Here is a 21,851-nt window from a genome sequence, read left to right as displayed (position 1 = left end):
TGTTAGGGTTAGTTTAAAGCACACACTTTCATTTCCTGTATATTTAACAAACAAATACAGTATATTGCAGCAAAAGTTTTCGGCGCTACCGACTAGCAAGTCCAGCTTTTTCAAGTACAAACTTTGTTTTACTTTGACTGGATGGATCATAACAACCTCCATCGTTTTAAATACAGTGTATTATTTTATGTTGTTAACACTATATTTGCACTAATTACAAACAGAAGGTTGCTATTGACCAACACCACAACACATGGATACAGAGGTTACCACCAGGCAAGGACGAGTGGATCCTACCAAATACAAAGTTTTGCAAATACAGATTAACATCGTTTAATTTGGTGGGAGAGGGCAATATAAACAATACAATTCACATATTTACTCTGCACAAAAACAACATGTGACTCAAACACCCTTACATTCATTATTTTTGTGGTTGGGGAGAAAAATGTATTAATAATGGCATGGTTTAAATATTCGTATTTATTAACCAATATAATAAATAAATGATTTTGTAAAGTACAAGTTTGGAAATAGAAACTTAAATTATCCCACTTCAAAACTTTTCTTTAAATGAAGATACATATACCCTTGAACCCCGCTATTCACGGGGGATACATTCCTGGAAAATCCATGAATAGCAAAACCCGCGAATAGTGGGGCATTGGTTCAATGGAAAAAGGGGGGGGATAGGTTCCCGAGTCATGAACATCTGCGAATAGAGGACCAAACCATGAATAGAGAGGACCAAACCGCGAATTGAGAAGCAAAATCCGCGAATGGCGAGGCAAATCCCGCTAATGTCGACGATAATCCACGAAGGTGTTATTAATACCGTATGTGAAGCTAACGACTCGTGAAAAAAAAAAATTGCGCCCCTGAAAAACTGCGAATTTTCAGAAAACGGCCGCAAATAGAAAAAAAAACGCGAATTCGCGGGACACTTTTCCGTGAATAGAGAAACAGGTCGCATTTTATCATCCGCGAATACACGGAACCCGCGAATAGTGGGGTCCAACTAATTATTGACTTGAGGCAATGTATTGCCACATATCCGGTGACAGTACGTCTAGCTCGTTAAGCTCAGTGCAGAGGAAGCCAAGATCAACACTGATGAAACAAACATTTAAAGCTGGTATTACAGCACGTATTTAATCTCACTGCAATGGCGTAGAAAGATGATGCATCTCCAAGGTAAGATTTCAACAATAATATGAAAGACAAAAATAATCAAACACACGAAACAACGACCAACAAGAAATACCGGGTCATGTTGACTCCAGGGGTATAACGGGTTTGAACGAGCCTCCGATGAAGACAAGACAAGCACGAAAGACACCGAGGGATTATCAATGGCCACCAATTAATGCTAGTACATGGGACAACCAGATTATAGTCCCATCCAAAGGACATCACACTGATGAAATACCAAGCCGACAAATGATATTTACATTGGGAATCAAATCCAGCAAAGGCCTTGGGGGTTGAGCTCAAAAGCTTGGGTGTTGATCAAACAGCACAAAGGCCTTGGGGTTGATGCTTTTGCACTCCGTTCCCTTGGAACAGGGGAAACACAAAGTTACGGCAGAAAATTTGGAGGATTTTTTTTGTTGATAGCTCGCCTACTCTTGTGAAAGACATCGTGAGATATTTGCTGTCCACCAACTAATTCTGGGAGATGGGACATCTGCTTAATGTCCATCCAATGGACGGCATGTACTGATGAATCACCTGCCTGCAAAGTACCAGGATAGCAGTTTGTAGCTGGACCCGGATTCAAAACCAGGCTCGACAGCTTAGAGGCAAGTGTGAGCACCTCTAGGCCATCAGACTAGCCCACACAAGCAATGCAGTAACTTAACCTGTACAAACTCACCAATATGTGATGCAAAGGATCTCTTGAGCTGCTCACCATTCTTCATACTAGCAATAATTTCAGAAACCCTGCAGGACACATCACATCACAAGATGCATTCTTACCTCGTGTCATCTTCACACAAAAGCAAATTATATCTCTTTTACAATCATAAATGTAAAAAATAATTAAGAGGTTATTAATAGAACTCCTTGATCGTAGAACATATGCAGCCATGAATCTTTTCAAAGAGAAAGCATTTTTGATCATGTGGCCAACAACTCAAAGCACCAGATGGTGAAATGGTCACCATTTCACATTTATAATATGTTGTTGGCATCATCATACGCGAATGCATATTGGACCGGGATTCATTACAACGCTGGCCTGCTGCTGCACCAATTGATGCAACATTGCACCATTGACACAGTGTCCCTGTATGTTCAACCAGGAATTTCCAATTTAGCCAGGATAGCAGCGACAACTCACCTTTGCTTTGTCAAATCATACCGTGGAATATTTAACGTCCACCAGGATTTGCAAGTATACGTGCACCCAGCTTAACATCCACCTGATGGATGGAACACTGTGATGTAATGCCTTGCCCGCAAAGCACCAATCAGACAGTATATAAATGGGGCGGGATTCAAACCCCCGACAAGACAGCTCAAAGCCAAGTTTGCTATTCTGCATCATTCTAATAATTAAGTGTCGTTAGTGCTGTCTCATTGCTGCTCACTGAAAGCACCAGGAAGCAAAGCACGTACAGTACTGTAAACTACAATTTTAACCTGATGGATGGTCAATATAAGAATACCCTACACATTATTAAGCATAAACCATTTTGCATTTCAGCCATTGTGCTGTATGATTGTTGGTGAACAAAGATTGCTTGCATCATATACAAGCTCAACTGCGTAGTTTCACTTCCTTCGGGTGATAAAGCAGAATGGTAGAAATAAATATTTGTGGCCCCTCACCTGTCTTTGTCAAGAGGCGGTGATAACGGCTTGGCGAGCTCGACAGGGTACCGCTCTCTAACAGCGAAGCGCACATCCTCACCGTCGGCTTCGGCCGAACGAAACCGCAGCAAGTTCAAGATCATGTACTCATAGTCTGTCAGTACAATATTCCCCTAGCAATGCACCGCATCATACCAGGAAAAGGCAACAACGTTATTTTGTTCCTTTCCAAAGCGTTACTGTGAGTCACAATCCATAATATAGAACTCTAATTCCACCTTACATATTTAGGACATAATGAAGCCTGGTGTTGGCTTAGCGGTTAGGGTGCCAGCTTGGGATCCTAGGATCCTGGGTTCGAATCCCGGTCGATCGATGAATTAACAAATTGGGGGTTGACTCAGCCTGTCATCCTTTCGAGGTCGGCAAATTGAGTTCCAGTTCACTGGTAATTCCCTTTGTGTCGCAAGAGCTGACTAACAGGTTTGGTGGCAGGAAGGGCATCTGGCCATAAAACAATGCTTCAAAAAGGGGACCATGGTGCCCAAAAAAGGCCAACCCCCGCTCTGCAGGGAAAAATGGGCTCTAAAGGTGGTTCTTCTATAGTTAGGACATAAAAACAATGCAGATTATCAAAATGTTTGAACAATCGTACTGAATATGAGAAACGTGAATAAACACGACTGAGAACGACATTACAAAAAGGGTTTCATTCCCACATTTAGTTCTCCAAACAGCTCCATCAGCCATAGTGGTCCAGTGACAAGGTAAAACAAAATATCAACAATATCAACCCAAATGTAAAACTGGCCAATCAAAAGGAAGTTACAAAATATACAATTATCCCTTTTAACCGTATACTCATACGGTTAAATACTCAAAATGGGTATTTAACAAGTGGCAAACTAGACTGCGCATATACTCAAAATATACAATTATTCCTTTTAACCGTATACTCATACGGTTAAATACTCAAAATGGGTATTTAACAAGTGGCAAACTAGACTGCGCATATACTCAAAATATACAATTATTCCTTTTAACCGTATACTCCTACGGTTAAATACTCAAAATGGGTATTTAACAAGTGGAAAACTAGAGTGCGCGTATACTCAAAATATACAATTATTCCTTTTAACCGTATACTCATACGGTTAAATACTCAAAATGGGTATTTAACAAGTGGCAAACTAGACTGCGCATATACTCAAAATATACAATTATTCCTTTTAACCGTATACTCCTACGGTTAAATACTCAAAATGGGTATTTAACAAGTGGAAAACTAGAGTGCGCGTATACTCAAAATATACAATTATTCCTTTTAACCGTATACTCATACGGTTAAATACTCAAAATGGGAATTTAACAAGTGGCAAACTAGAGTGCGCGTATACTCAAAATATACAATTATTCCTTTTAACCGTATACTCATACGGTTAAATACTCAAAATGGGAATTTAACAAGTGGCAAACTAGAGTGCGCGTATACTCAAAATATACAATTCCTTTCCTGTGAACAAAGATTGGTATCAGCGTCAAACATTTTGTTGAAGATTGTCATAAACACTAACTGACATTGAAAGATTACTTCAATGCACCCAATCCTCGATTGGGCCCTGGACGTGGTATAGCCTAGTGTACTTCTCAGGAGCTTGTTTCCTCCGCCACCTAAGATGGACGGAGGTTATGTATTCACCACTGTTTGCCTGTCTGTTTGTGAGTGGAATATCCCAAAAAGGTGATGGACGGATTCAGGCAAAACTTGGTGAACAGTTTGGGTGTGTGAGAAAAACTAAATGATTAGATTTTGGTGAGGATTCCGGATCAGGATACCTGAGTTTTTAAAGTGATCATTCAAAATTGAAAAAGAGGCAAAAAACGATAAATGGCACAATATCTCAATTCGTTGTAAATAAGTTATGACAAAATTTGGTGGATAAGTTGAATAAGTGACAAGAACAAGCTGATTAGATTTTGGCGAGGATGCCGGATCAGGCTACCTGAGTTTTGAAAGTGATCATTCAAAATTGAAAAAGAGAGGCAAAAAACGATAAATGGCACAATATCTCAATTCGTTGTAAATAAGTTATGACAAAATTTGGTGGATAAGTTGAATAAGTGACGAGAACAAGCCGATTATATTTTGGGTCAGGCTGGGTGCAAATCCGGCCCATCAGTGGGATATAAAATGTAAAATGGTCAACCTGGCAGAGGTGTGTGCTCTACCAAGTACCGTTCTAGTTTGCCACTTGTGTTAATTTGAGGTATGTTTTGTGTGTTCACACAAGGTTCTCACCACATCGATCAAACTATTTTAATATTCCTACGTTGGAAATATTTCATCACAATTGAAAGCTCGTGCCCGATTTAGACATTTTCTGCCACATTTAGATGAGCAATTACGCAACTATTGGGGATGCCCCTCCCACCCCCTCCCTCTCCACCTGGATCATAAGCCGGCGAGAACCGCTCAGCATGAGCTCGTGAGAAATAGTTATAATTTGGCAATCTTTGAAGTTTTGGCTTCAGTGTGCAAGGGTAAAACCCTCGGGTGTGGTCAAGTCCTGACTGGAAGTTGCCATACACATGACAATACAACTATTGGGCCATCAAGTTAGTATGGCTGGAAGACTGTTCTTGCTGGAGTCATATTAGGTTATTTCTCTGAAATAACCTCAAAGTGTGTCAGGAGTCCAGCCGTCCATTAACATATGACCAAAATGTCTCACAAAGTACCCAACCGATATGGAACAAATTTGGTATGATGCATCAGGACAGCAAGGTCTCCACTGTGGTTGTGCTCCCCATCCCTATAATGAGGGTGAAAGGGGGGTTTTTGCCCCTAATAATGGTATTTCATTCAAAAATCTTTTCAGAAACCATGGGGAAATAGCCGTCAGTCCCCCACGGTGCTGCTACTACTACCACTACGACGACGACAGTTTCTCCACATTTCATGACGTGATTTTCTCAGACCGCTATAATAACAGGCATTTAAAGGCCATTTTCCCTGCTAGAGCGGGGGTTAGCCTTGCGGTCCCCATGACAATCTTCTCCATTTTGCCCTATTTTCTGCATCTCCCCTTGTTAACCCCCTTGCCCACATTTCTTCTTCCACAATCTTTAGCCAAGTCTTTATCGGTCTTCCCTGTCCTCTACTTCCTGCGACATTCATTTCCATCATTCTTCTCAACTAGTCACTTTCATCCTTCCTCAACACATGACCAAACCATTACAACCTGTTTCTCTTCACAGCATCCATCACAGGCTATATTCCAATCATCTTTCGCAATTCATCACTTGTCTTCCTCTCTCTCAACGAAACTCCACACATCCACCGAACCATTCGCATTTCCACCCTCTCCAGCCTTCGTTGCTGCTCTACGTTCATTACCCATGTCTCGCTCCCATAAATCATAACACTTCTCACACATGCAGCATACACCTTTCCCTTCAGCTTCAACGACACTCCCCTCCTCGTCAGCACGCCACTCAGTTCCCGAAACGTCTTCCACGCACATCTCACTCTAGTAACCGTTGCCGAGTCTGATCCACCTTCTCCATTCAGCATGTCTCCGAGGTAGCAAAATGTTTTCACACCTTCCAGCTTCATGACGTCTCCAAGATCCAACTCAACATTTCCTCCATCTACAGCTCCCTCTGTGCACACCTTACACTTGAATGTAGCTGCCACACTGGTTAATGACCCTCTCAAACCACTACATTTTTGATGAACCCACTCAGCGCACATAGAATGGAGTTCACTCCGACACCCTTCCTGCACACAGCACATGGCCACTTCCCAGTTCTTTCCACCTCACCACATGCTTTACCACTTGCCATCACCTTCATCTTTCTGATATTCACCTTCAGACCTTTTGTCTCCATACATTCCTTCCACTTGTTCATCTTCTCCTTCAGTCCATCCATACTTTCTGCAATCAACACCAGATCATCTGCATACAACAACTCCCACGGTAAACCCTCCTTTACGTTCCGAGCCAGCACCTCCATCACAGCTACAAATAGTAGTGGACTTAGTAATGACACCTAATGCACTGATGCACTCCCACCTTCAGCTCAAACTCACCACTGTTCCTGTCCTTCGTCCTTACAGCTGTGCGTGCTCTTTCGTACATTTCCATCACTACTCTGATCAACCATTCCTCCACTCCTAACTTCCTCAATGCCCATGTCACAACTCGCGTGGAACACTATAGAATGCTTTCTCCAGATCAACAAACCAAACTGCATTTCCAAACTGCATTTCTGCATTTCAAACTGCATTTCCAAATGGCATAAATCCAAACTGCATTGCATCGATCTTCACTTTCTTCCTTATCCTCCTCTCCAACACCCTTTTCAATACCTTCATTCCAAGCTCCAATAACTCTATCGCTCGATACGAGCCACAGTCCAGAGGGTCACCTTTCCCCTTGTATAGAGGGACGAGGATACGCAGTTCCCAATCCACGGGAATGCGGCCTTCTTTCACCACCAGATTACAGATCTCTGTCATTCTCTTCACACCCCAACTTCCTGCTACCTTCAACATATCTCCCACAACTCCCGTCGGCCCTCCCGCTTTTCTACTCTACATTGCTTTTATCGCTTCCTCAACCTCCTTCTCAGTTATCTTCTCTGCCGGTCCTAAAACTGGGTTACTCTCTATGTTGCCATCCCATTCATTCTCTGCATTCAACAGCATTTCCATATATCTCTTCCATCTTCCTTTAATTCCATCTGGGTCCACAGCAATTTGTCCACTTCATCCTTCAAGCAACTCACCCCCATCACATCACACCTCTCTTTTGCTATCTGCTTTGCAATCCTGAATACAGCTCTCTGACCCTCTTCCGAATCCAAGCGTTCTTCGAACATTTTCCTACATGCCTCCTGCGCCTTTGCTACCTCTTTCTTTGCAGCCTTCTTGACTGCCTTATAACTTTCATGCTCTGCCTTTTCTGCCCCCTTACCCTTCGCCTTCTGCCACTCCTTGAACTTCTTCCTCTTCTCGTCGATCCTCTTTCCAACTTCATCATCCCACCACCATGTTTCCGAGTGCCTTTTGTCCATCGGTGGTCCTTTTGTCCATCCACATACCTCACCAACGGCTCCCAACAGAGCCGAAAGACTATCTTTCATTGACATCCAACCACTTTCAAGCTCAACCACATCATCCTCCACCATACTCAGCCTCTCTTTTAATGCCTCCCTCACTGTCACCTCTTTCAACCTCCACACCTTCATTCTCGGTTGGTACTTCACCCGCCGAGCTCTCCTCGCACCTTTCACCCTTATGTCGCAGACAACCAAGTGGTGCTGTGAAACAGCCTCCTCCCCCGGGATCACCTTTGTGCCCCAGAGGTTCCCCCTATCTCGTCTACACACCAGCAGGTCGTCAACGGTTGTCGTCAACCCACCTGACGTGTATGTAACAGGCTTATTATCCTCTTTCTGGAACTGAGTATTACAAATCAACAAATCAGCTCCATCAGCAAACTCCAAAATCCTTTCACCTTCTCCATTCCTCACACCATATCCGTAACCCCCATGAACTCCCCCAAAACCGTCCATACTCCTTCCCACATGTCCATTTAGGTCTCCTCCTACCACAACAACTTCCTCATCTTTCACGTTTTCCATCAGCTTCTCTATTGCACACCAGAACTTGTCCTTCTCTTCATCGCTCCTACCGACCTGCAGAGCATATCCCGAGATGACGTTCACCATGAGCTTTCCAATCATCATTTTCAACATCATCAACCTTTCACTCACTCTAGTCACACTCACCACACTATCTACAAACTCCTCAGAAAACAGGACACCAACACCATGCACGCCTTCCAGGCACCCTTGTCACACAAACTTGTATTTCTGTCCCTGCCTGCCCTTCACCATTCACACTCCACTTCCCTTCCATCTCGTCTCCTGCACACAGCATATGTCCACTCTCCTTCCGACCAATACTTCCACCACTCTCCTGATCTCCCTGTCATTGTCCCTACATTCCATGTCCCAAACCTCAGAAACCGATCTCCACGTCGGGCATCAGACGTTTCGTCGTCATCAATGGAGTGATTTCCACTTTCCAAGTGATTTCTTGCTTTGATCGGGTTCCCCACCTTGAGTTTTGACGAGAGGGAGTGGGATCCCCCACGGGGTACTTCGGGCTGTACCCTGCCCATATGTAGTTGTAATTGTCATGGTTCCCTTTTTGAGGCAATGTTTTTATGGCCGGATGCCCTTCCTGACGCCAACCCTTTTAGCCGCCTCTTACGACACGCAGAGATACAGTGTACCTATTCTAAACCGTCGTACACACCGGGTTAAACCGGTTAACCGATAAACTTAAAACTTCACAGGATTGTTACAAGTCATGAGATCTAGTGCATATCCTCCAATTGGTCCAAAGGTTTGGTGGCTATGTTGGATTTACAATTTATTTATCTTTTCAAAGAAATTTCAAAGATTTTCTTTAGAACTGCTAAACTGATCAATTCACAATGTCAGATGCATAGTTTGATGGACCAGGACACTTAAACTTTATGGAGAAGCATCTCTGCAAAATATAATAGCTGACATGGGGCAAAATTGACAGTTTTTTAACATCTCATCACTCACCATAATCGAGTGAATCCTTCCTCAGCAAGCAAGATGTCATCCAAAGCAAACAAGACACTAATGCCAATGTCGGCCAGAAAACAGCTTTGTCTAGGTTTGCGGTTGTAGCAGTTACAAAAATACTAAATTTCATAATTCTTCTTTCAACCCTACATGCTACTGCTTGGAAGCCTTGGTAGTTGTGAGTAACTCCAATTGTATTTATCATCCACAGATTTGGTGTTGGCTCAACACGAGAGCTGTTGTATTCCAGTGAATGAGAATCCCATGAGAAGGCAATGAGAAGACCCTCAACCTGATGAGAAGGCTGTGACAAAGCACCCAATGTATTTGTTTATGTAACTCCGCCTCTCTTCCTGTTAAGGAGCCAGGATGAGTGACTAACAAAACGAAAATGCTATTACAAGCTTTGAAGTTCCAAGAAGCATAGCTGGCAGTGCATGCAATAATGAATTTCATTAAGTTCTCATCTGAGGAGAGCCATCTGTTTAACATAATTTTCTGGACAGAATCAGAGATGACCACCACCCCCCAAAGGAGGCCTTGCTACAAAGATGCATTGCAAAATAATTCATTTTAACTTTTCTACGAGTGTCTACATACAGGACAAGGTGTGTAAATAAAAGCCAGAAGGCAGGCTGAGATTCTATCCAAGGCACTGTTCATGGAGTGCTGTAAACGATTTTCATTGGAGGAAGATTCGACGTGCATTTAATGGTACGCACCCTGTCGTAAAGCTCAACCAGCAGGTGATAGGCAGCCTCCTCTGACCCAAACTGGAGGTCCACAATGCGGTCTGCACCAAGTTGAGTGATGGCCACCAAACGACGAGAACGAAGGTGTTTTCGGCACTAGAAAGGAGGGGGGTGGGGGAAAATGTCTCCCTATAGTGCAGTCTGTAGCTAAGTAAGGCAATGGAAAAAAAAAATGAAATGAAACAATGTAACGTCAAATCCCAATCATAATGCCATACTATTATTAACTTTTTCGCCTCAGCCCCTGAATGTAGACTGCGGTTGTGTTTTCACCCATCTGTGAGCAGGACATCTCAAAACGTTATGGACCAATTCAGATGAAACTTGGCGGACATGTTGGTGTGTGACAAGGACGAATTCATTCGATTTTGGTGAAGACCCAGAAAGTAACTTTTTCAGTGATTCTCCACCATTGAGAGATGGTGCAAAAACAATATATAGTATAAAATGAATGAATGATCGTTTTAAGGCCATTTTCCCCGCTAGAGCAGGGGGTAGCCTTGCCGGCCCCATGACAATCATGGTTCCCTGTTTGAGACAATGTTTTTATGGCCGGATGCCCTTCCTGACGCCAACCCTTGGTCACGCTCTTATGATGCGCAGGGATACGGTGTACCTATTCTAAATCGGGGTACACACTGTGATCATTCATCCCAGCAAGCTGGTACTCAATTTGCCGACCTCGGAAGGATGACAGGCTGAGTCAACCCTCCTGGCATTAATTCAGCGATCGGCCGGGATTCGAACCCAGGATCCTAGGATCCCAAACCGGCACCCGAACCGCGAAGCCAACACCAGGCTAAAAACAATATATAGTAGTGCATATTTCATTTGTGAACAGATGATGACAAAACTAGACGAACGACTTAGGTAGGTGATAAGAACAAGCCCATTAGATTTTGGTTCAGGTCCGAATCCAGATCCGTCCTATCAGTGTGATACAAAACATAAACTGTTCAGCCTAGCAGAGGTATGCACTCTATCGAGTGCTGTTCCAGTACAGTATTTGTAATGTTTTCCCAACAGTTTTTTTTCCAACTTCATTTCACTGTTTCTTTTGAAAATTGACGATTTCTTCAATTTGTAAAGCTTAAGAATGCTATATTAAAATTACCTGCACAAAAACATATTTAATTGTGCAAGAAAACAAAAAGATGGTCCTTTGCATTGTATTCTGTTTCACAGTAATTCCATCAAAACATATCCCAATGAGATGAACAGTATCAACGTTTTTTTCAACATCACACTGCCACAAATCTCAGGAAAGAAGAAAGGAAACCGAGTAAAGCAAATTGGGAGGCAAATCACATTCGGCAAAATACATGAACGCACCCTCGCATTTCCTTCATCAAAACAACTTCATTCACTCTTTGTTCCCACTTCCCGTTTCTCACCGATGAGACCATCATGAGATTCGTTTCACCCAAATGACGATCGTTTTCCTGTTGCAATTCAAGTTTGTACGAGAACAAGCGAGTCAGAAAACTAACACCGCGCAAAGCTCCTCTTTAAGGATTAACAGCCAAACGCTTCCAAGCCATGAATCCAGCTGAAACGGGACGATAACTGTGCAATTTGCACACCGAGTCACATTTTAGTCTTTGAGCCAAACGAGCAAATGCTTGTCTGAAGTGTCCGGCTATGCCTGGAAAATTTTGAAACGCAGTTGCCAGCTGATTAAAACTGGAAATTGAACCGCAACCGACCCACACATTAGCCCTGCATCCTGTTATTCGACCAACCCGTTATTCGTTATTCGACCGTTATTCGACCTGTTATTCAATTTCAGAATCATTGGAATCTCCCGCGATGAAGCTAACTCTGAGGGCCATTCACTCACTCACACCACAGGCAGGTTGGTGGTCTTTCTGTCTTCTACCGACTCCTCTCTGGCCAAGCCCCCCCTCTCCCCCCAGCCCTGTCTGTGCTGTGTCCCCCAAATATTCCTGCAGGACACACAAGATCTGCCAGCAACCCTCTTCTGGTGAAATTGCCAAAATCAAGACTCTCTGCTCACCTTCACTCTTTCATTCCTCTTCACTCCCATCTCTGGAACAAACTCCCTCACTCTCTTCAATCCCACTCCTCCCTCCAGGTCTTTAAAACAGCTGGTCACCACCATCTCTTATCTTCCCCCATCCAAAACCTTGATCTTCTCTACCACCGTTAATTCAGCCCAGATCCACTTTTCTGAAATACCGACTTCTTTCCGAGAAGTCCTAGCTGTGACCATGTTATTTTTGGTTTTTTTTCACTCCATGTGTTTTTTACCTCCCTCATCCCCCACACCCCTTCCCAAGCCTTCCCCCCAATCCCTCTCCCTCCCAGAGATCTCCCGATGTCCCTGCTCTCAAATGTTGTACTTGCGTGCTTCCCCCTCTCTCCCCATATTATCTCCCGCTCCCTTTATTTTGTCTTATGTATCTGTTTGTTTTTTTTGTCATTAATGTTAGCTCTTACAAGAGTCAGTGTATACAATCTTGTATACAAAAAAAAAAAACAAAAAAAAAAAGTCAGGAGACGACGATGGTTCACGAGCGAGCGGTATTCAATGACAAAGGATAGACTATAACCGAAACAAGCCCGGACAGGCCAGGCCTGGAAATGTCAAAACGAAGGTTACTGACCTTAAAATGAGATAGAAAATAATGTATAATCAGTTATGAGGTTAGTTAGCTACACAATACCGAAAATTCGGTGAAAAATGAAATGAAAAAACTAATAATAATAAATAAATAAATACATTTTTAAAATGAAAAAAAAAAAAAAAACCGAGCTCTGTGGGGCTAGACGGGGACACACACACACACACACACACACACACACACACACACACACACACACACACACACACACACACACACACACACACACACACACACACACACACACACACACACACACACACACACACACACACACACACACACACACACACACACACACAATGAATATAGTGGTCACTTGATAACTCGCGAACCAAAAATAAAACCCCACAAGTTGAGCTCACCTTCATCGAGAAACTTGAGGGGAATATGTTCTTTGGCCATTCAAAGTCCGTGGTGTGGATTCTGATCCCGGACTCGATAAGCAGCATTACTTTGGTATCGGGTCTGCCGTTCAACAGGGCGGTGAAACCACATTCTATCTCGACTTGTGTAATTTGGAGTAGAAACAGTTGTCCATGCAAAGATGAGTACATCTTCTCCACAAATAATGATAATCAAATATAAAATAATAACCTAAAAAAGAATCTAAAATAAAATAATAAAATAAAACAAGAAGACGTCATGTTGAGCACGATACTTGCAAAATCTAATAATAAGATAATAAAAAGTTGCCATGGATATATGAAATTATCCATTTCATTAAGATTAAAATTGACAATCTTAAAGTTCAGGTCAATCGGATTTAAATTGATGATATTCAGATTAAAATTGATAATAGTAGTTTGACCTTGAGTTGACCTTTGACCTTTCTACCTTAAAATAGATCGTTTCAAAATTTAGTGATGCACTATGCAATTGCTGTTAAATTTTCAAGTTAATAGGATGAAAATAGACAATTTTTCAGATGGAAATTCATGATTTTAGAAGAGTGACCTTGGTTGACCTTAAAATAGTTTGTTTTCCAATTCAGTGAGGGACTATGAAATTGCTGTTTCACTTTCAAGTCAATCGGATGAAAATTGACTATTTTTCAGATGAAAATTGATGATTTTGTAAGTTTGACCTTGAGTTGACTTTTGACCTCAAAAATATTTGGTTTTCCAATTTAGTGACTCAATATGCAATTGCTGCTGAATTTTCAAGTCAATCGGGTTGAAAAATGACAATTTTAGAATTTCGACTTCAAGATGACCTTTGACCTCAAAATCAATAGGCTTCTTCCTTATGACCAACTCTACCATCTGGTGTAGTTTCGTGAAGATCGGTTTAAAATTGTGACCTGTAGGCGATTGACAGACAAACAAACAGACAGACAGACAGAATGAAAAATCGGTCAGAGACCGAGGACTTGCCAGAATGTACTTTTTTTTATCGGCCATGTTGGACAAATATGGCGGCCGAACCACGTGTCCGATGACGTCATCAATATTTGTTTTCTAAACTCATTTATTCCTAGATTATGCTCAAGAAATTTCATCTTGATCGGATGAAGTTTTGTACTTGTCAAATTATGACGTCATAATGGAGGCACCTATGATATAATCATTAACATATTGTATTCCCCATGGAGAGTTCTTTACAATGAGCCATGTCTCAATTTCGTATATTCAACACTTTCGGAGATAGAGGTGCAAAGTTTTTCGGTTTTTTCCAAGATGGCGGCCGAACAACGTGACCGATGACGTCATCATTTTTTTTTCTCCACCGGTTTATGCCGACATGGCGCTCAAGAAATTGCATCTTGATTGGATGAAGTTTTGTACTTGTCGAATTATCATATTATGATGTCATAATGGAGGCCTTGGGCCGAGAGAGTTAAAAATTGGGCACAGTCTACTCCAGGGCAAGACAAATATGTGTGTAAAGTTTGGCGATTTTATGTGCAACGATGCTGTGAAGAGGAACAGGTTGAGATGGTTTGGTCATGTGTTGAGGAAGGATGAAAGTGACTGGTTGAGAAGAGTGATGGAAATGAATGTAGAAGGAAGTAGAGGACGGGGAAGACCGAGAAAAACTTGGCTAAAGATGGTGGAAGAAGAAATGCGGGCAAGGGGGTTAACAAGGAGAGATGCAGAAAATAGGGCAAAATGGAGAAGATTGTCATGGGGACCGCAAGGCTAACCCCCGCTCTAGTAGGGAAAATGGCCTTTAAAATGCACCCGATATAAAATGTACCCTGAAACCCCGATATTCTTGGAGTCGACATTCGAGGACGCCGCGTATTTGCAGTACATAAAATGTGGCCTACTTCTACATTTGCGGCCAATCATCGGGCTGGTGCGGGTGGTGCTGCAAACACGAGTGACGCGGGTACGAGCGATGCGGGTACGAGTGACCCCAGCCCCTTCCAAGCTAGCAGGGGAGGTTTGACCACTTCAAGACGAGGTACGGTCTCCACAATGTAAAGCTCAGAGGTGAGTGTGCCTCAGTGGACCATGAAAGCAGCAGGTCTTCAATGCAGACAAGACCAGCATGTTTTGGAAGACAATGCCCATGAGAACTTTCATCTCAAAGCGAGAGAAGACAGCATCGGGGTTCAAAGCTACCAAGGACTGGATATCTCTTCTCAACACCAATGCCAAAGGAGACTGCATGATTAAACTGATGATGCTGTATCGTTCCCTAAACTCGCGTGCTCTCAAGGGCAAAAACAAGCAAACTCTGCCCGTATTTTGGATGGCCAACAGAAAGGCGTCGGTAACAGCTACCATCTTTATGGATTGGTTCCGCAACTATTTTGTCCCTAAAGTGGAGAGGTACCTGGCAGTCAAGGTCCTCCTGCTGGTGGTCAATGCTCTTGGCCACCCCGAGGAGCTGAAGGTGGCCCGTTCCAATGTCGAGGTCATCTTGCTGCCACCCAACACCACCTCCCTGATCCAATCACTCAACCAATGGGTAATTTCAACAATAATCAACATTTAAAATGTACTACACCCACCGCACTTTGGATGCTATGAAGTCCGACCCCCAAACTTACCGTCAGGGAATGTTGGAAGGACTTCAACATAGCACACTGCATCAGCGCCATCAAAGACTCTCTGAACGAAGTCAAAGCCTCCATCATCAATGCTTGCTGGCAAAATCTATATCCACAGGCAGTCAACGACTTCAGAGCTTTGATGATATGGAGGAGCTCATTGCTTTGCATGGGGAAGAGCTGACTGAGGAGATGGAGGCAATTATCAAGGATTCCAAAGAAGACAAGGAGGAGGGCAGTGAAGAGGAGGAAGATGTAGCGAGGCCCAACGTCAAGTTCCTGGCTGAAGTGCTGCAGGATATGGGGACATTTGATGACAGGTTGCAAGATGTCGACCCTGTGACGGACCGGTACCTCCAGTTCAAGAGGGATTGGTGATGTGTTGCTGCCATACAAAGAGTTGCACATAAACCTGCAGCACTCAACGAAACAGCTCTCGATCACCCATTTTACGGTCGCCCCAGCCCCTCCACCTTGACACCTTCAGCACCCTCAGCTGCATCCTCTTCAGAGGAGTTCACCGAGTTCACTAGATTCTAACTCATCATCATCATCATCACATTGAAAGTTATGTCGTATCGATAATAATAAAAGGCAGTGTCCATCCGTCTGTCTGTCTGTCTCCTCCATAACTCAAAAACCATGAAACCTAGCGGCACCAAACTTTGCATGCATACACCTGGACCTCCAACAGAATGCATGATGAAAACTGGGTGTTTGGGTATGTTATGACATCCTTTTTGAAGATGATTAACGAGGTGCTCATAAAAAGAAATATGGCGGCCTGCCATATTGGTCAGCCCACTGCTCCTCGCTGGGTTCTTAGGCCGCCACTTTGTTTCGGCCTACTCAAACGTGCCTCACCTTGGAAACACGATCGATAATTAAATCATTGCATACTTGAAGTATATCATCAAAATCTGGATTTGGATATGAGGATTGGATGCTGTAGACTAAATAATGTCCAAATCTGGAGTAAAATCTGACAAAATTTACCATATCTTGTGATTTTATAACTAAGTGTATATATGCATTTATTTAAGGCGAGGCTGAGATTCTGGTTCTGGTGTTAGTTTTTTAGGTTTTTTTTTATTATTTAACTTTGTCAGGTAAAACGCATCTCGCTATACGAGATCGATGCCGGTGATATCTATATCTATACTTGGCAAAAAAAGAAACGCAAGTTGATGAGACGCATTTTTTTAAATGTGCATTCTTGTGCACAAATAATTATCAATGACAAAGATTTGTAATACCATTTTCAGCACCTGTATTTTCAACCACATTACTTGAGCGTCATGCCTCTGAACCACAATGGGGGTTGAATGGATTTTCAAACAATCACTTACTGTGGCTTCCAAGGCTAAATTGCATAAGAATGTTGATGTTCCTGTGGTAGTCTATGGTCCATGGAGGCTTGAACCGAATTCACTCAGCAGACGACAATGCGATGAGTTGTTAGGGTAGGGTTAGGGTAGGGTAGGGTTAGGGTAGGGTAGGGTTAGGGTAGGGTAGGGTTAGGGTAGGGTAGGGGTAGGTAGGTTAGGGTAGGGTTAGGGTTAGGGTAGGGTTAGGGTTTGACATAAAAACTTGCGTTTCTTTTTTTGCCAAGTATATATATTGTTGCGGTAATTCAAATCCCCACTCCTGACAACAATTTGATGCGTGGGCCGGGTTCAAAAATCCCCCTCTTTGACAACAATTTGGTTGCGTGATTCCCCTCGGTTAATACCGGAGAATCACGAATACCTTCAAGGTGCACACGAGTGCCGAAGAACCGCGCGATCGAACCCTCACTTTCCCACACCTTATGGGTTCCGAGCGGATTTGCACGGTGTGGAAAGCGGCGTTACCCCCATGAGATTTATGGACCTGAGTCTAGCCAAATTCGGTCCCGGATGATGCTAGGCCGATGGAGAAAAGACGTACCGAACAGGTTGGAAAGTAACAACAAAATGTACAGCCTTTTATTTAGAAGGCACAGAGAAACAGAGACGAAGATACAGCTTACCAACTCTTACCTACTAATAACCCTGACTTGGCACCTTCACACTCTGACACACACACTCACAGGGAAAAAGACACTGGTTAAGGGGGTACCGATGTACATGCTGGGATTCCTCGCAATTGGCCACGTGGTCTGGTGTGCGCAGCTCGCGACTCGATGAGGTCAGGTCCAAAGGACAAACTCCAGCGCAGGTTGAGGTAGATTCAGCGCAGGTGGGACGAGCTGCCACGCAGGCAGACAACTTCAGCTCAGGTGAGTCGGATGGTCAGCTTGCAGGTCAGGCGGATGGCGCAAAGGATCGGCGCAGAAGCGATGGTGTCGACGAAGAACAAAGGCCAAAACACGTGTCGTTGGAGCTAAAACAAGAGAGTCCAGAGCAGGGTGTCGTCCACGTGGCAAAATCCCAGGCAAAGAGAATCATGTCGTCCACGAGGCAAAGAGAACAGAGCAGGAGGTCGTCGACGTGGCGAAATCCACAACAAGAGTTCAGAACAGGTGGTGTAGCGCAGCAAAATCCAAAAGCAAAGAGTGATAATGCGCTCCACGTGGGCTATCAGACCTGCCCATGCCCTTCAAAATGTTCTAGAGCCTCCCATTGGCTGAAGCTTGTCGCATCATTGGTCACATGCTTGCCTTCGATCTCTCCTCCTCCAATGAAGGTTTCATTCCTCCTTCCTTCTTTCATTCAGGGGAGGTTTCACTGTCCATTAGTCACGTGGGCCTGTGGTGTTGGCCACGCCTTCCTGCATATCTTAATGGCTTCCTTTAATCACACAAAGGTTTGACATCCTGCCTAACTCAACGCATATTTGGTCTTTATTACTACACAATGGGAAAGGGCAAATCTTTACATTCAATAAGACATAACTGACTTCTGCAGGCTACATGTTGTGGTGCAACGAACTATAGGGGGTTTGCCTTTATGGCACAATCGCAACACTACCCCCTCTCTCACCAAGACTCGACCCGAGTCGTCCACATGGAACGGCTGGGGTGAGCTGGCATTCATTTAAACATTACTTTTAGTGTGACACGTAGATGTGATTCCCCTAACATTTTAAACTCTAATCCCAGTGTGTGCGACATTTTTTTTTTATTATTAACATTTAAATGTACATTTTTAAACTAAATATGTCCCTCCTAATGCGTTAAGAAACTATCTAACAGATTCACACCCACAACCTTATACTGTTCACGTATTGCCGGAATTTTGAAACTAAACACATAACCAGTGGGCAACATTTTTTACATTTTACACTACACACAATTTATTTTACAAAAAACTATGACCCAGGACCTGGACTTTAGGAATAAAACTTGGAGAACTTGTTGCTGGTGTCATCTTCTGTCTTCTTGCCTTGGTAGACAGGCTAACAAAAACCGGCTGGCCCTGAATGGCAAACAGGCCATTTCAAGATCAGGGCCATCTAAATCTTCATAATTCCACACATGGATCACTTTTTATTTCTTGAGCAGGGCCACTTGAAACGTGGTCCAAATGTGTGGCGTTAATGCCACTCAACAGGTGATCCATGTGTGGCAAGATGATGAGGCAGCCAAGAGGTGAAACCATGGAGATGGGTGTGGCCACTGAGCCAGTGGTCCATAAGGTGATGGATGGATGGATGTGAGTGTGGATAGCAGCAAGATGCTGCGACGGCAAGGTGAGTCCTCGTGATGGTCCTGGATCGGGGAGGAAGAGAAGACGCAACGAGCAAAAAGGAAAAGACACGGTAGCACATGCAAAACACAGGTATGACAAGCAGGTGAGAGGAACGCCGGCAGAGTGAACTCGAGCCTGGCCCTACCCGTTCGTGCCCCCCACCGTTAACTACACTACCCTATCCCTCCTTGTATTTACAATTCGTCTCTACGTCTTGTCTCCCACGTCCCCTCTTTATTCCAAATTCGTCCCCAACTCCCCCCAGGTTATCCCAGGAAGGAAAGGCGGAATGAACATAATGTTTAGTACTAACGTCGTGATGCATCTTACCAATCAAACATTGAGCCCCGTGGTGCGAAATCCATCCCCTTGTGGATGGTGCAAAGGGGTCTTCACAAAATCCTAACTACTCTGACATCATTACACATTTTAATCTCCCCGGGTTGTACCCTGCCAATCGGCCTTCTTTAAACTATGTGGTTCTAAGAACCCGAATTCCCATTGCCCACACTGTGGTGCCCTACTCAATTTGGGTCTAACCCCACAAATTTTCTATTCGTGCCCTTGCACAATTTCGGGCCTGGGTCGTGTGGTTCTACCAGCAGGTCTACCTACCTGCACCCCTCCGTTCACTGGAGCTGCCTCCCGAGCTTGCCTGCTCCTCATTCGAACCTACCTGGGGAAGGCCCTCCCTGGCGCTTACCCCCTGATGCCCACCTTGGCATTGGGCAACCCGGGTCCTTTCCCTGGATCCTCGGCCCCACTCACACTGACCTAACTGGCTCCCTGAGCCTACCTGCGGCCTTACCTGGCCGACGAGCTCCCAGTGACGGAGTGTCCGAATAACTATTTCTACTAATAAGCCACATGCCCAGCCATTCCACCACCTCATGCACCTTACAAAAAAAAACCTATCTCCACAATCAGCACCACAGGTGTCAATATCCTTGCAATTTACCTGTAACCTCTATCTACCTTTAAACTACCCCGCCGGGTCTCCGTGAATGGGTTCCACTCCCCCCATTCAATCCTTTGCACCATGCATTCCACACCATTTATTCTCACACCAAATATTTTCACACCACTACACAATTCCATTTACACTCACACACACAGCATCATTTATCTAACTGATTTCCCCCATAACTCGTGCTTCCCCGTCGTCCCTTTACACGACGCACACCCTTTGTTAACAACCATCTAAAACTCTCTACGTCCCCTCTATAGTTCATGGTCACTACTTAAATCTTGTCCCTATGGTCTCTCTAGATCCCTAATCATTATCCTAGCCCTCCCTCAGCTAGTGCTTCGGTGACCCCATGGAGCAACCATTGCTGGCCCCTCCATGGGCCTAACAATGCTATCCCCCTAAACTAGTGCTCATGGGCCCCGTTTCGTGGGGAATGGTCACACTACCATACCCCCACGTGGGGGGCATAATACTCCCCCCAGTCTTCTAAACTACGAGCCCCTCCCTGTGGAGGTACTTGGTCGCGCCTCGGCCTCTGAGGCCAGAGCGATCCACGAAGGTGCCTGCTCGCCTGTGTAGGGTCTTAACCGGTCAGCATGGACGATCCGAGGGTGAGGGGGCCCAGGTGGGCCCAGGTGCCAGGGTCCATCCCTGCGTGGGGCCTTGTGGTCCCACACACGATGACCCAAACGGCCACGGTTAGAGCACCTCACCTGGCAAGGTGCTCGACTTCGACACTTCAAATTACCCCTCAAAACCCGCTGATCGCTCTTGCCGCGGTACGGCGCCAACAACACCGTGCGGGTTCCCGAGGTAGGAATCATGCACTCCGGTCCTCGTGAGACCGACGCCGCACCGATTCCCTCCGGTCCCCACGGCGCACCATTCATCGGGGCTCGCATACTCTACTCGTCTTACTAAGCACTACCCCGGTCGGCGTCGATGCCTGAGCCTGATCATTTCTCACACTCCATTTCGTACTCGCACACACCAGTGCGCACACTTCTTTCACACACTCCGTACCCGCACCCCCGGTGCGCAGACTCACTCCACACACTCCGTACTCGCACACACCGGTGCGCACACTTCTTTCACACACTCCATACTCGCACACACCGGTGCGCAGCCGCCTTTCACACACTCCGTACTCACACACACACACTTCTTTCACACACTCCATACCCGCACCCACCGGTGCGCAGACTCTCTCCACACACTCCGTACCATTCGTAACCCTCACAATGGGCCCTTCACGAACTCCCGGGTCTATCCCAACCCCCAAGCTCGCCGAACATCCCATCGCACAAAACACATTCCCGATAGCTACTCACCAAGGGACTCACCTTCTCCCGGCACTCTTCAAGA

The 21,851-nt window shown here is 44.5% G+C and overlaps 1 protein-coding gene across 2 annotated transcripts in view; it reads right to left on the bottom strand.

The window, feature by feature from the left end:
- NEMF (nuclear export mediator factor) overlaps positions 1 to 21,851 on the bottom strand; it is a 199,524-nt gene that overhangs the window by 154,393 nt on the left and 23,280 nt on the right. Inside the window, exons 4-7 of one of the 2 annotated variants that reach the window (XM_078786744.1) lie at positions 13,210 to 13,312; positions 10,170 to 10,295; positions 2,836 to 2,990; positions 1,877 to 1,944 (exon numbers count right to left, since the gene is read on the bottom strand). In XM_078786744.1, the coding sequence (XP_078642870.1) occupies positions 1,877 to 1,944; positions 2,836 to 2,990; positions 10,170 to 10,295; positions 13,210 to 13,312 (452 nt within the window). Of the gene's footprint in view, positions 1 to 1,876; positions 1,945 to 2,835; positions 2,991 to 10,169; positions 10,296 to 11,593; positions 11,833 to 13,209; positions 13,313 to 21,851 lie in introns of those variants that run through there. The other variant, XM_078786745.1, reaches the window with a different exon arrangement.

This window comes from Myxine glutinosa, chromosome 11 (assembly GCF_964187855.1).
Source record: "Myxine glutinosa chromosome 11, kmMyxGlut1.1, whole genome shotgun sequence".
Classification (NCBI taxonomy): domain Eukaryota; kingdom Metazoa; phylum Chordata; class Myxini; order Myxiniformes; family Myxinidae; genus Myxine; species Myxine glutinosa.
Note: the sequence above shows the minus strand (reverse complement) of the source record. Positions and strands in the feature narration are given on the sequence as shown.